Source organism: Carcharhinus amblyrhynchos, chromosome X, assembly GCF_965287045.1.
Source record: "Carcharhinus amblyrhynchos chromosome X, sCarAmb.v2.hapA, whole genome shotgun sequence".
Classification (NCBI taxonomy): Eukaryota; Metazoa; Chordata; class Chondrichthyes; order Carcharhiniformes; family Carcharhinidae; genus Carcharhinus; species Carcharhinus amblyrhynchos.
This window is the reverse complement of record NC_137359.1, coordinates 6,696,293-6,710,750: the sequence shown is the minus strand read 5'-3', so window position 1 is coordinate 6,710,750 and position 14,458 is coordinate 6,696,293. Positions and strand designations below refer to the sequence as shown.

Genomic DNA, 14,458 nt, shown 5'->3' with positions numbered 1-14,458 from the left:
TGACCCCAGTTTCACTCAGGCTCCTTGATGCCACACCCAGTCAAATGCTGCATTGATGTCAAGGGCAGTCACCCTCACTTCACCTCTAGAGTTCAGCTCTTTAGCTAATTGTGGTATTGGCTTAAAGGGTTAATGTGTGAGACTAGAGCAACAGTTCCCCCCACATGCTGATGTAAGAGAGAGTCACATGATGAAGGGTCCCGCAGGAGAAAGCCCATTGGCTCAGACTAATACCTGTAAATTTATACATCTGTAAATAGTTATGTTCATCTAATAAACCAGTTATTATTCAGACATATCTCTGTCACTGCAATCATTCCTTATCCAGTTGCAACCAATGTACAACGTCCACGTTTGAACCAAGGCTGTAATGAGGTCAGGAGCTGAGTGACCCTGGCAGAACACAAACTGGGCATCACTGAGCAGGTTATTGCTGAGCAGGTGCTGTTTGATAGCTCTGTCGATGACCCCTTCCATCACTTTACTGATGATCGAGAGTAGACTGATTGGGTGGTAACTAGGTTGGATTTGTTCTGCTTTTTGTGTACAGGACATACCTGGGCAATTTTCCACATTGTTGGGTAGATGCCAGTGTTGTAACTGTACTGGAAGAGCTTGGCTAGGGGAGTGACAAGTTCTGGAGTACAATCTTCAGTACTATTGCTGGAATGTTATCAGGGCTCATTGCCTTTGCAGTATCCAGTGTTCTCAGCTGTTTCTGTATATCACGTGGAGTGAATCAAATTGGCTGGAGACTGATATCTGAGATGCTGGGGAGCACTGGAGGAGGCTGAGATGGATCATCCACTTGGCACTTCTGGCTGAAGATTGCTGTGAATACTTCAGCCTTATCTTTTGCACTGATGAGCTGGGCTCCTCCATCACTGAGGGTGGGGATATTTGTGGAGCCGCCTCCTCCAGTGAGTTGTTTAATTATCCACTACCATTCATTGCTGGACGTGGCAGGACTGCAGAGTTTAAATCTGAACCATAGATTGTGGGATCGCTGAGCTCTGTCACTTGCTGCTTACGCTGTTTGGCACACAGGTAGTCCTGTGTTGTAGCTTCACCAGGTTGACACCTCATTTTGAGGTGTGCCTGGTGCTGCTCCTGACATGCCCTCCTGCACTCTCCATTGAAGCAGGGATTGATCCCCTGGCTTGGTGGTAATGGTCGAGTGGGGGATATTCCAGGATGTGAGGTTACAGATTATGGTTGAGTACAATTCTGCTGATGGCCCACAGCACCTCATGGATGCCCAGTCTTGAGTAGTTTGATCTGTTTGAAATCTATCCCATTTAGCACGGTGGTAGTGCCACACAACACGATGGAGGGTATTCTCAATGTGAAGATGGGACTCTGTCTCCACAAGGACTGTGCTGTGGTCACTCTTACCCATCCTGTCACTGACAGATGGCTCTGCGGCAGGCAGCTTGGTGAGGATGAGGTTAGGTATGCTTTTCCCTCTTGTTGGTTCCTCACCACCTGCCACAGTCCCAGTTTCGCAGCGATGTCCTTTAGGATCCAGCCAGCTCGGTCAGTGGTAACATCACCGAGCCACTCTTGGTGATGGACGTTGAAGTTCCCCAGAGGAGTACATTCTGTGCCCTTTCCACCCTCAGTGCTTCCTCCAAGTGGTGTTCAACATGTGGGAGTACTGATTCACCAGCTGAGGGGGGACGGTATGTGGTAATCAGCAGGAGGTTTCCTTGCCCGTGTTTGGCCTGATGCCGTGAGACTTCACGGGGTCCAGAAGTGTGCGAGTATGTGTGCGAGAGAGAGAGTGTGCGAGTGTGTGTGCGAGAGAGAGAGAGTGTGCGAGTGTGTGTGCGAGAGAGAGTGTGCGAGTTTGTGCGAGAGAGAGAGTGTGCGAGTGTGTGTGCGAGAGAGAGAGTGTGCGAGTGTGTGTGCGAGAGAGAGAGAGTGTGCGAGTGTGTGTGCGAGAGAGAGTGTGCGAGTTTGTGCGAGAGAGAGAGTGTGCGAGTGTGTGTGCGAGAGAGAGAGTGTGCGAGTGTGTGTGCGAGAGAGAGAGTGTGCGAGTGTGTGTGCGAGAGAGAGAGTGTGCGAGTATGTGTGCGAGAAAGAGTGTGCGAGTGTGTGTGCGAGAGAGAGAGAGTGCGAGTGTGTGTGTGAGAGAGAGTGAGTGTGCGAGTGTGTGTGCGAGAAAGAGAGAGTGTGCTAGTGTGTGTGCGAGAGAGAGTGTGCGAGTGTGTGTGAGAGAGAGAGAGAGTGCGAGTGTGTGTGCGAGAGAGAGTGTGTGCGAAAGAGAGTGTGCGAGTGTGTGTGCGAGAGAGAGAGTGTGCGAGTGTGTGTGCGAGAGAGAGAGTGTGCGAGTGTGTGTGCGAGAGAGAGAGTGTGCGAGAGAGAGAGACTGTGCAAGAGAGAGAGTGTGCGAGTGTGTGTGCGAGAGAGAGTGTGCGAGTTTGTGCGAGAGAGAGAGTGTGCGAGTGTGTGTGCGAGAGAGAGAGTGTGCGAGTGTGTGTGCGAGAGAGTGTGCGAGTGTGTGGGCGAGAGAGAGAGTGTGCGAGTGTGTGTGCGAGAGAGAGAGTGTGCGAGTATGTGTGCGAGAAAGAGTGTGCGAGTGTGTGTGCGAGAGAGAGAGAGTGCGAGTGTGTGTGTGAGAGAGAGTGAGTGTGCGAGAAAGAGAGAGTGTGCGAGTGTGTGTGCGAGAGAGAGAGAGTGTGCGAGTGTGTGTGCGAGAGAGTGTGCGAGTGTGTGTGTGAGAGAGAGAGAGTGCGAGTGTGTGTGCGAGAGAGAGTGTGTGCGAAAGAGAGTGTGCGAGTGTGTGTGCGAGAGAGAGAGTGTGCGAGTGTGTGTGCGAGAGAGAGAGTGTGCGAGTTTGTGTGCGAGAGAGAGAGTGCGAGTGTGTGCGAGAGAGAGAGTGCGAGTGTGTGTGCGAGAGAGAGAGTGCGAGTGTGTGTGCGAGAGAGAGAGTGCGAGTGTGTGTGCGAGAGAGAGAGTGTGTGAGTTTGTGTGCGAGAGAGAGAGAGAGTGCGAGTGTGTGCGAGAGAGAGAGAGTGTGCAAGTGTGCGTGCGAGAGAGTGTGCGTGTGTGTGTGTGTGTGTGTGTGTCCTTTAGGGAAGGAAATCTGCTGTCCTTACCTGGTCTGTCCTACATGTAACTCCAGAGCCACAGCAATGTGGTTCATTCTTAACTGCCTTTGTGCAAATAGGGATGGGCAATAAAAACTGGCCAGCCAGTGACGCCAATGTTCTGTAATTTAATTTTTTAAAATACCCTCTTTTGGCACCTTACCCAGACTCAAAGGGAGCCTGCACTCCGGCTACCCAAACTCACATTCTCAAAGCTGGAGGGAGACCTGAGGGATTCCCAAATGACCCCAGAAAGTGTGGGGAAACTGCCAGGCACATGCCAAAGAGGTCCCGGCTGAGGCTGCACCTCCATTCGAGACAATGATGTTCCAGAGCGATTCCTCCAAAGTCACACAAACCATCACTCAACTCACCAGCAGAGGGACTCCAGCCAAAGATACAGAGATAGGTGGAGGGACAGGTAGGGTGGGAATTTCCAGCCACACTCACCCCGAGACCAGAAAATTGCACCCTAGGTCAACGGACCTTTGCATGGTCTGTGTCCCACCCACGACGATTCCCATGATGGGCAGATGGGAAAATTCTGCCCTTAGTACCTAGGAGGCGGGGGGGCTGCAGAAGGACTTAGACAGGTTAGGAGAGTGGGCAAAGAAGTGGCAGATGGAATACAATGTGGAAAAGTGTGAGGTTATGCACTTTGGAAGAAGAAATAGTGGCATAGACTATTTTCTAAATGGGGAAAGGCTTCAGAAATCTGAAACAAAAAGGGACTTGTGAGTCCTGGCTCAGGACTCTCTTCAGGTTAACGAGCAGGTTCAGTTGGCAGTCAGGAAGGCAAATGCAATGTTAACATTCATTTAGAGAAGACTAGGATACAAGAGCAGGGATGTACTTCTGAGGCTGCATAAGACTCTGGTCAAACCACATTTGGAACATTTGAACAGTTATGGGCCCCTAATCTAAGGAAGGATGTGCTGGTGTTGGAAAGGGTCCAGAGGAGGTCACAAGAATGATCCCAGGATTGAAGGGTTTGTCACATGAGGAGCGGTTGAGGAGTCTGGACCTGTACTTGACAGAGTTTTTAGAAGGATGAGGTAAAGGGGGGGGGGGGGGCGCGATCTCATTGAAACTCTCAGAATATGGAAAGGCCTGGATAGAGTGGACGTGGGGAAGATGTTTCCATTAGAGGGAGCGACTAGGCTCTGAGGGCACAACCTCAGAATAAAGGGATGACCCTTTAGAACTAAGATGAGGAGGAATTTCTTCAGCCAGAGGCTGGAGAATCTGTGGAATTCCTTGCCACAGAGGGGGCCAGGTCACTGAGTGTATTTAAGACACAGATAAATAGGTTCTTGATTGGTGAGAGGAACACAGGTTATGGGGACAAAGTGGGAGAATGGGATTGAGAAATATATCAGCCATTGTTGATGTTGTCTCACTGGTTAGTGACGTTGTTGGTGTTGTCTCACTGGTTAGTAATGTTGTTGATGTTGTCTCACTGGTTAGTGGTGTTGTTGGTGTTGTCTCACTGGTTAGTGTTGTCTCACTGGTTAGTAATGTTGTTGATGTTGTCTCATTGGTTAGTGACGTTGTTGGTGTTGTCTCACTGGTTAGTGATGTTGTTGTTGTCTCACTGGTTAGTAATGTTGTTGGTGTTGTCTCACTGGTTAGTGATGTTGTTGGTGTTGTCTCACTGGTTAGTGATGTTGTTGGTGTTGTCTCACTGGTTAGTAATGTTGTTGTTGTTGTCTCACTGGTTAGTGATGTTGTTGTTGTCTCACTGGTTAGTGATGTTGTTGTTGATGTTGTCTCACTAGTTAGTGATGTTGTTGTCTCACTGGTTAGTGATGTTGTTGTTATTGTTGTCTCACTGGTTAGCGATGTTGTTGAAGTTGTCTCACTGGTTGGTGATGTTGTTGTTGAAGTTGTCTCACTGGTTGGTGATGTTGTTGGTGTTGTCTCACTGATTGGTGATGTTGTTGTTGGTGTTGTCTCGCTGGTTGGTGATGTTCTTGGTGTTGTCTCGCTGGTTGGTGATGTTGTTGGTGTTATCTCGCTGGTTAGTGATGTTGTTGGTGTTGCCTCGCTGGTTAGTGATGTTTTTGTTGCCTCGCTGGTTAGTGATGTTTTTGTTGTCTCGCTGGTTAGTGATGTTGGTGTTGTCTCGTCGGTTAGTGGTGTTGTTGGTGTTGTCTCACTGGTTAGTGTTGTCTTGCTGGTTAGTGATGTTGTTGGTGTTGTCTCGCTGGTTAGTGATGTTGTTGGTGTTGTCTCGCTGGTTAGTGGTGTTGTCTCACTGGTTAGTGGTGTTGTCTCACTGGCTAGTGATGTTGTTGGTGTTGTCTCGCTGGTTAGTGATGTTGTTGGTGTTGTCTCGCTGGTTAGTGGTGTTGTCTCGCTGTTAGTGGTGTTGTCTCGCTGGTTAGTGGTGTTGTCTCGCTGGTTAGTGGTGTTGTCTCGCTGGTTAGTGATGTTGGTGTTGTCTCGCTGGTTAGTGATGTTGTTGATGTTGTCTGCTGGTTAGTGATGTTGGTGTTGTCTCGCTGGTTAGTGATGTTGTTGGTGTTGTCTCGCTGGTTAGTGATGTTGGTGTTGTCTCACTGGTTAGTGATGTTGGTGTTGTCTCGCTGGTTAGTGATGTTGTTGGTGTTGTCTCGCTGGTTAGTGGTGTTGTCTCACTGGTTAGTGATGTTGTTGGTGTTGTCTCGCTGGTTAGTGGTGTTGTTGGTGTTGTCATGCTGGTTAGTGGTGTTGTCTTGCTGGTTAGTGATGTTGTTGGTGTTGTCTCGTGGGTTAGTGGTGTTGTCTCGCTGGTTAGTGATGTTGTTGATGTTGTCTCGCTGGCTAGTGATGTTGTTGGTGTTGTCATGCTGGTTAGTGGTGTTGTCTTGCTGGTTAGTGATGTTGTTGGTGTTGTCTCGTGGGTTAGTGGTGTTGTCTCGCTGGTTAGTGATGTTGTTGATGTTGTCTCGCTGGCTAGTGATGTTGGTGTTGTCACTCTGGTTAGTGGTGTTGTCTTGCTGGTTAGTGATGTTGTTGGTGTTGTCTTGCGGGTTAGTGGTGTTGTCTCGCTGGTTAGTGATGTTGTTGGTGTTGTCTCGCTGGTTAGTGGTGTTGTTGGTGTTGTCTCGCTGGTTAGTGGTGTTGTTGGTGTTGTCTCGCTGGTTAGTGGTGTTGTTGGTGTTGTCTCGCTGGTTAGTGATGTTGTTGTTGTCTCGCTGGTTAGTGATGTTGGTGATGTCTTACTGGTTAGTGATGTTGGTGTTGTCTCGCTGGTTAGTGATGTTGTTGGTGTTGTCTCGCTGGTTAGTGGTGTTGTCTCGCTGGTTAGTGGTGTTGTCTCGCTGGTTAGTGATGATGTTGGTGTTGTCTCGCTGGTTAGTGATGTTGGTGTTGTCTCGCTGGTTAGTGGTGTTGTTGGTGTTGTCTCGCTGGTTAGTGGTGTTGTCTCGCTGGTTAGTGATGTTGGTGTTGTCTCGCTGGTTAGTGATGTTGGTGTTGTCTCGCTGGTTAGTGGTGTTGTCTCGCTGATTAGTGATGTTGGTGTTGTCTCGCTGGTTAGTGATGTTGTCTCGCTGGTTAGTGATGTTGTCTCGCTGGTTAGTGATGTTGTTGGTGTTGTCTCACTGGTTAGTGATGTTGTTGGTGTTGTCTCGCTGGTTAGTGATGTTGGTGTTGTCTCGCTGGTTGGTGTTGTTTCGCTGGTTAGTGATGTTGTTGGTGTTGTCTCGCTGGTTAGTGATGTTGCTGGTGTTGTCTTGCTGGTTAGTGATGATGTTGGTGTTGTCTCGCTGGTTAGTGATGTTGTTGGTGTTGTCTCGCTGGTTAGTGGTGTTGTCTCGCTGGTTAGTGATGTTGTTGGTGTTGTCTCGCAGGTTCTTGCTGTTGTTGATGATGTCTCACTAGTTATAGAGTCACAGAAGTTTACAGCATGGAAACAAGCCCTTAGGCCCGACTTGTCCACGCTGCCCTTTTTTATAAACCCCTAAGCTAGTCCCAATTGCCCACATTTGGCCCAAATCCCTCTATAGCCATTATACCCATGTAACAGTCTAAATGCTTATTAAAAGATAAAATTGTACCTGCCTCTACTACTACCTCTGGCAGCTCATTCTGGACGCTCACCAGCCTCTGAAAAAATTACCCCTCTGGTGACTTTTGTATTTCTCCCCTTTCGCCTTAAACCTATGCCCTCTAGTTTTAGATTCCCCTACCTTTGGGAAAAGATATCGACTATCTATCTTGTCTATGCCCCTCATCTATGCCCCTCATTAATTATAGACCTCTATAAGGTCACCCCTCAGCCTCCTATGCTCCAGAGGAAAACGTTCCAGTCTATCCAGCCTCTCCTTATAACTCAAACCATCCAGGTAGCATCCTCGTAAATCTTTTCTGCACTCTTTCTAGTTTAGTAATATCCTTTCTATAATAGGGTGACCAGAATTGCACACAGTATTCCAAGTGGGGCCTTACCAATGTCTTGTACAACTTCAACAAGACATCCCAACCCCTGTATTCAATGTTCTGATGAATGAGACCATGCATGCCAATGCCTTCTTCACCATTCTGTCCACCTGTGACTCCACTTTCAAGGAGATATGAACCTGTACCCCTAGATCTCTTTGTTTTGTAACTCTTCTTAGAGATAGGATCTATACACATTTAGAACAGAATAGTCTCATTAGCGATGACAACATGGTTGGTTGAGATTTTTGAGGAGGTGACAAAAATGATTGACGAGGGAAGAGCCGTGTATGTTATCTACATGGATTTTAGAAAAGCATTTAATATGGTCCCTCATGGCACGCTTGTGCAAAAGGTTAAATCTCAAGTTAGATGGGTACAGAACTGGCTTGGCCATAGAAGACAGAGGGTAGCAGTGGAGGGGTCTTTTTCTGATTGGAGATCAGTGATATTGGTGTTCTGCAGGGCTCTGTACTAGGACCTCTGTTGTTTGTGATATATATAAATGATTTGGAAGAAGATGTAGCTAGTCTGGTTAGTACGTTTGCGGATGACACAAAGATTGCTGGAGTTGCAGATAGTGATGAACACTGTCAGAGAATACAGCAGGATATAGGCTGGAAAATTGGGCGGAGAAATGGCAGATGGAACTTAATCTAGATAAATGTGAAGTGATGCATTTTGGTAGATCTAATGCAGGGGGGAGCTATACAATAAATGGCAGAACCATCAGGAGTGTAGAGACACAGAGGGATCTGGGTGTGCAAGTCCACAGATCCTTAAAGATGGCAACACAGGTGGAAAAGGTGGTGAAGAAGGCATATGGCATGCTTGCTTTTATTGGACGGGGCATAGAGTATAAAAGTTGGCATATGATGTTGCAGTTATATAGAACGTTGGTTAGGCCACATGTGGAATACTGTGTCCAGTTCTGGTCGCCACACAACCAGAAGGACGTGCAGGCTTTGGAAAGAGCGCAGAAAACGTTTACCAGGATGTTGCCTGTTATGGAGGGTCTTAACTATGAGGTGAGATTGAGTAAACTAGGTTTGTTCTCCCTGGAAAGACGGACGTTGAGGGGTGAGCTAATAGAAGTATATAAAATTATGAAGGACATAATAGGGGGAACAGTTGGAAGCTTTTTCCCAGGTTGGAAATGACAAACACAAGGGGTCACAAGTTCAAAGTAAGGTGGGCAAGGTTCAATACAGATATGTGGGGGATGTATTTTAGACAGAGGGTGGTGGGAGCCTGGAATGCACTACCAAGCAAGATGGTTGAGGCAGACATGCTAGGATCATTTAAGACTTATCTAGATAGTCACAAGAGCAGACTAGGAATACAGGGACACAAATGGATGGTCTGGTTAGGAACACATGATTGGTGCAGGCTTGGAGGGCCGAAGGACCTGTTCCTGTGCTGTATTGTTCTTTGTCCTTCGTTCTCCCCAACGCCCTTCCATTAACTGAGTAAGTCCTGCCCTGGTTCAATCTACCAAAATGCATCACGTCGCATTTATCTAAATTAAACTCCATCTGTCATTTGTCAGCCCGTTGGCCCAATTGATCAAGATCCCGTTGCAATCCAAGATAATCTTCATCACTGTCCACCATGCCACCAATCTTGGTGTCATTTGAAAACTTACCAACCATACCTCCTAAATTCTCATCCAAATCATTAATATAAATGACAAATAACAGTGCACCCAGCACTGATCCCTGAGGCACACCGCCGGTCACAGGCTTCCAGTTTGAAATACAACCCTCTACTATCACCCGCTGGCTTCTGTCAAGAAGCCAATTTTGTATCCATTTAGCTACCTCACCCTGGATCCCGTGAGATTTAACCTTATGCAATAACCTACCATGTGGTACCTTGTCAAAGGCCTTGCTAAAGTCCATGTGGACAACATCAACTGCACTGCCCTCATCTACCTTCTTGATTACCCCTTCAAAAAACTCAATCAAATTTGTGAGACGTGATTTTCCATTCACAAAGCCATGCTGACTGTCCCTTTGTCTTTACCTCTCTAAATGTCTGTAGTTCCTGTCTCTCAGAATACCTTCCAATAAGTTACCCACCACAAATGTGAGGCTCACTGGCCTGTAGTTCCCAGGCTTTTCCCTGCAGCCCTTTTTAAACAAAGGCACAACATTTGCCACCCTCCAATTTTCAGGCAATCTTGTGGCTGTCGATAATTCAAATATCTCTGCTGGGGACCCATAATTTCCTCCCTAGCCTCCCACAATGTCCTGGGATACACTTCATCAGGTCCCAGGGATTTATCTACCTTGACGCGCTTTAAGACTTCCAGCACCTCCTTCTCTGTTACATGTACACTCCTCACTTCCCCAAGTTCCCTAACGTCCATGACTTTCTCAACAGTAAATACTGATGAGGAATTTTAATTTAGGATCTCACCCATCTCTTGTGGATCTACACATGGATGACCTTGTTGATTCTTAAGAGGCCCTACTCTCTCCCTAGTTACTCTTTTGCCCTTTATGTATTTGTGGCACCTCTTTGGATTCCCCTTTGCCTTATCTGCCAAAACAATCTTGTGTCCCCTTTTTGCCCTCCTGATTTCTCTCTTAAATCTACTTCTACACTCTCTATACTCTTCAAGGGGCCCACTTGATCCCAGCTGTCTATGCATGTCATGTGCCACTTCGTCCTTCTTGACCAGGGCTTCAATATCCTGAGCCATCCAGGGTTCCCTGCTTCTACCAGCCTTGCCCTTCACTCTCAGAGGAATGTGATTACCCTGAACCCTGATTAACACACTTTTGAAAGTCTTCCACTAACCAGACATCCCTTTGCCTGCTAACAGACTCCCCCAATTAACGTTTGGAAGTTCCTGCCTGATACCATCAAAATTGGCCTTGCCCCAATGTAAAATTTTAACTTTTGGGCCAGACCAATCGTTCTCCATAGCTATCTTTAAAACCAATAGAATTATGGACGCTGGTCCCAAAGTGATCCCTCATTAACACTTCTGTCACCTGCCCTTCCTTATTTCCCAGGAGGAGTCAAGTTTTGCCCCCTTTCTAGTTTGACTATCCACATACTGAATGAGAAATTCCTACTGAATACACTCAACAAATTTCTCTCCATCCAAGCCTCTAATACTATGGCTGTCCCAGTCAATGTTGGGAAAGTTAAAATCTCCCATTATTACCACCCTATTTTTCTTGGAGCCATCTGTAACCTCCTTACATATTTGCTCCTCAATTTCCCATTGACTATTTGGGGCCTGTAGTACAATCCTATTAAAGTGATTTCCCTCTTCTTATTTCTCGGCTCTACCCATATGAATTCAGTGGCCGAACCCTCGGATATATCCCCTCTCAGTACTGCCGTGATGTTTTCCCTAATCAAAAGTGCAACTCCCCCTCCTCTCTTCCCTCCTGTTCTATCTTTCCTATAGCATTTGTACCCTGGAACATTGAGCTGCTAGTTCTGTCCCTCCCTTAGCCATGTTTCAGTAATTGCTATAATATCCCAGTCCCATGTACCCATCCATGCCCGGAGTTCATCTGCCTTGCCCATCAGGCCTCTTGCATTGAAATAAATGCAGTTTAAATCTGGACTTCCCTTGCCCTCTGCTTTGCTTTTGCCTAACCTGACCTAGGATTACTGACACTGTCTTTACTACTTAATGTGCTCTCTTTAACTTCTGTGTTGTCCTCAACTTTCTCTTCTGTCTCCCTACTGCTTTGGATTGCAACCCCCTGCCAAATTAGTTTAAACCCTCTGAGTGGCTCAAGCAAATGTCCCCGCCAGGATACTAGTCACCCTCTAGTTAAGGTGTAACCCATCCTTCTTGAACAGGTCACCCCTTCCCCAGAAGGGATCCCATGATCCAAAAATCTAAATCCCTGCCCCTGCACCAGCTCTCAAGCTGCGCATTCATCTGCCTAATCATAAAATCATAGAAACATTACAGTGCAGAAAGAGGCCATTTGGCCCATCGAGTCTGCACTGACCACAATCCCACCCAGGCCCTACCCCATATCCCTACATATTTACCAGCTAATCCCTCTAACCTATGCATTTCAGGACTCTAAGGGCCAATTTTTAGCATGGCCAATCAACGTAACCCGCACATTTTTGGACTGTGGGAGGAAACTGGAGCACCCGGAGGAAACCCACACAGACACGAGGAGAATGTGCAAATTCCACACAGACTGTGACCCAAACTAAGCGTAATCTTCCTATTTCTACTCTCACTAGCAGGTGGCACCAGCAGTAGTCCAGAAATTACTACCTTCAAGGTCCTACACATTAGCCTTCTGCCTAACTCTCTATATTCACTCTTCAGGACCTCATCCCTTTTCCTATTAATGTCATTGGTACCAATATGTGCAATGACTCTGGCTGCTCACCCTCCCCCTTAAAAATGTCCTGCAACTGCTCAGAAATGTCCTTGACCCTGGCACCAGGAAGGCAACACACCATCCTGGAGTCTCGATTGCAGCCACAGAAATGCCTGTCTACACTTCTAACTAGCGAGTCCCCGACTACTACTGCTCGCTTGCTCTTTCCCTGACCCTGCTCAACAGTAGAACTAGATGTGGTGCCACAGGCCTGGCTGCTACTGGTATCTTCCTTGAGATGGCCCTTGAGAGGCCATCCCCCTGAGCAGTATCCAAAATGGTATACCTGTTTGAAAGGGAAATAGCGACAGGAGACTCCTTCACTACCTGTCTGCCTCTCTTGGTAGTCACACATCTACCTGACTGAACTTGTGGTGTGACAACCTCTCTCTAATGACTGGCTATCACACTGTCTGCCCCCCGTATGCTCCATAGTGTGTCCATCTACTGCTCCAACCGAACAATGCAGTCTGTGAGGAGCTGCAGTTAGACACACTTCCTGCAGACAAAGTTGTCAGGGAGACAAGATTGCTCCCTAATTTCCCACATCTGGCAGGAGGAGCATATCACTGCCCATGGATGGATTTATTGGATGGGCAATAAATGCTGGCCAACCAGCAATGGCCATGTCCCACGAATGAATAAACAAAAAGATCAGAACCTTAACCCCATGGGTTGACTTCTTTGTGTCACCATGTGTTGTGATATCATAAACAAGAACGGGAACACTTTCTCTGCTCTCTATTTCCCATGGAAATGTGAACTCAGAAAGAAATAAAACAGGATGAAGTTTGCTCGCGCTTGTCTCCAGTGTCACTCCTGATAGGGACTGGAGGAAATCACTCCAGCAATTTTGGTTTCTTCATGACTCCTCCCTCCCATCAGTGAAGATGACCATTTTAAACAAGGGAAGGTTCAAACACCTTCCTTTGAGCTTTAACCCCACACCATCGTTGGCAGGGCCTTCACTCAATGCTCTGAGCATTGGCACTGAACAGCCATTTCAATATTGTGGTTACACGCTTATGGCAAAGACCGGATACTCCGAGGGGAGCATCTCATCTCTGAATGCCTTCAAACCATTGCCATCATCCACCAAATTTAGGAGTGTGAGCAGCAGTATTCAAGAAGTTTGATTGTACCAGGGTTTGATTGGTAGCTCTGTTACTCTGACCCATGATCTGCAGCACCAAGACTGAGTACCATGAGGGGAGTGTGCCACCTCCTCTCCACCATCTACAAGGTTCAAATCAAGTTCCACTTGCCTAGCTAGCTGGGGCTGCAACAGTTCCCAAGAGACATCAGTTTGTAGAATTGCTTTTAGTTTCAACAGAAAAAAACATGCTTTTTTCAATAAGTGTAATTTTTGCTTTTGTTGCTTTTTGCTCCATATCTACATGTCGACTAAAATGGATTGTCTCTTTTCTTTCATAGTCCATACAAACCTTTCCAAAGTCAGGCTAAACTTTATCCTTTCGAATGAACCAGCCCAGAACACACTTACATTCATTCAACAAGCAAACCTGTGGCTGTACCTCAAGGTCTCCCCTCCCAACTCTTACAGGAGGAGGCAGAAAGTGACTTTAAAGGTACTTCTGAAAGGACAAGGAGATGCCAACCACACACTGATCAGCAACAACCAGCTCATTGTCAAGCGGAGCAGCTGGCATGCGTTCCCAGTGACCTATGCCATCCAGGGTTTCTCTGGCCGAGAACATAAGCAGTTACATTTTGACGTAGAGTGCAGTGGCTGCACTGATCCTAGTGGAGCTTCAATGCTCCTTGATATCTACAGTAAAGCCCAGCAAGCCTTTCTGGTCTCTCAAATTAGGCTTTCAAAGAAAAACTCCCACATACAGAAGCGAGGAATTGAATGCGTGGAGAAATTGAACTATTGCTGCAGGAAAACATTCTTTGTGAATTTCCGTGACATTGGCTGGGATGACTGGATCATAATGCCCCATGGTTACAATGCAAACTATTGCCTAGGTAACTGTGCTCCTCATGTAGCTGGAGCACCTGATTTTGCATCATCCCTCCACAGCATTGTGACCAACCTGCACAAACTGAATGGCTTCCACTCTGAGTTCCCTATGAGTTCTTGCTGCATTCCGATCAAAAGGAACACACTGTCCATGCTATACTTTGATGAAGATGGTCAGATCATCAAAGAGGACATTCCAGACATGATTATTGAAGAGTGTGGCTGCACTTAGCTCAACTCCCCTCATTACCCCTCGGGCATCGTGCCTGATTCCTGAACAGACCAATCAAAAACACTTTCAATGATCATCCAGCTTTGGAGCACATAACTGCACATGAACAGAAGATCACTCAAGCATGAGTAAAGGCTACTGGCTCATCCTACTCATTCCCTGCAACAGATTCCAATCACTTGCAAAGTTGTCTGCTGAGTATACTTTAGCCATTCAATGAACGCAAATGTTAATAAAATCATTTCAAAGGTGTGCTTGCGTGGTAACATTCTCTCCAGCCAAACTCTTACAGGGCGCAAATACTGAGGTTGATTTAACAAGCCAGAGCTGCTGCTGAATTGGACATTCT

General features: G+C 46.9%; 1 protein-coding gene across 1 annotated transcript in view; it reads left to right on the top strand.

Annotated features, from left to right (window-relative positions):
• Window positions 1–14,109, top strand: part of LOC145361915 (inhibin beta B chain-like) — a 29,294-nt gene extending 15,185 nt beyond the window's left edge. The window contains exon 2 of the mRNA XM_080217900.1: window positions 13,328–14,109. Coding sequence (XP_080074026.1) covers window positions 13,328–14,109 — 782 coding nt within the window. The remainder of the gene's footprint in view (window positions 1–13,327) is intronic.
• Window positions 14,110–14,458: the final 349 nt, after the last annotated feature.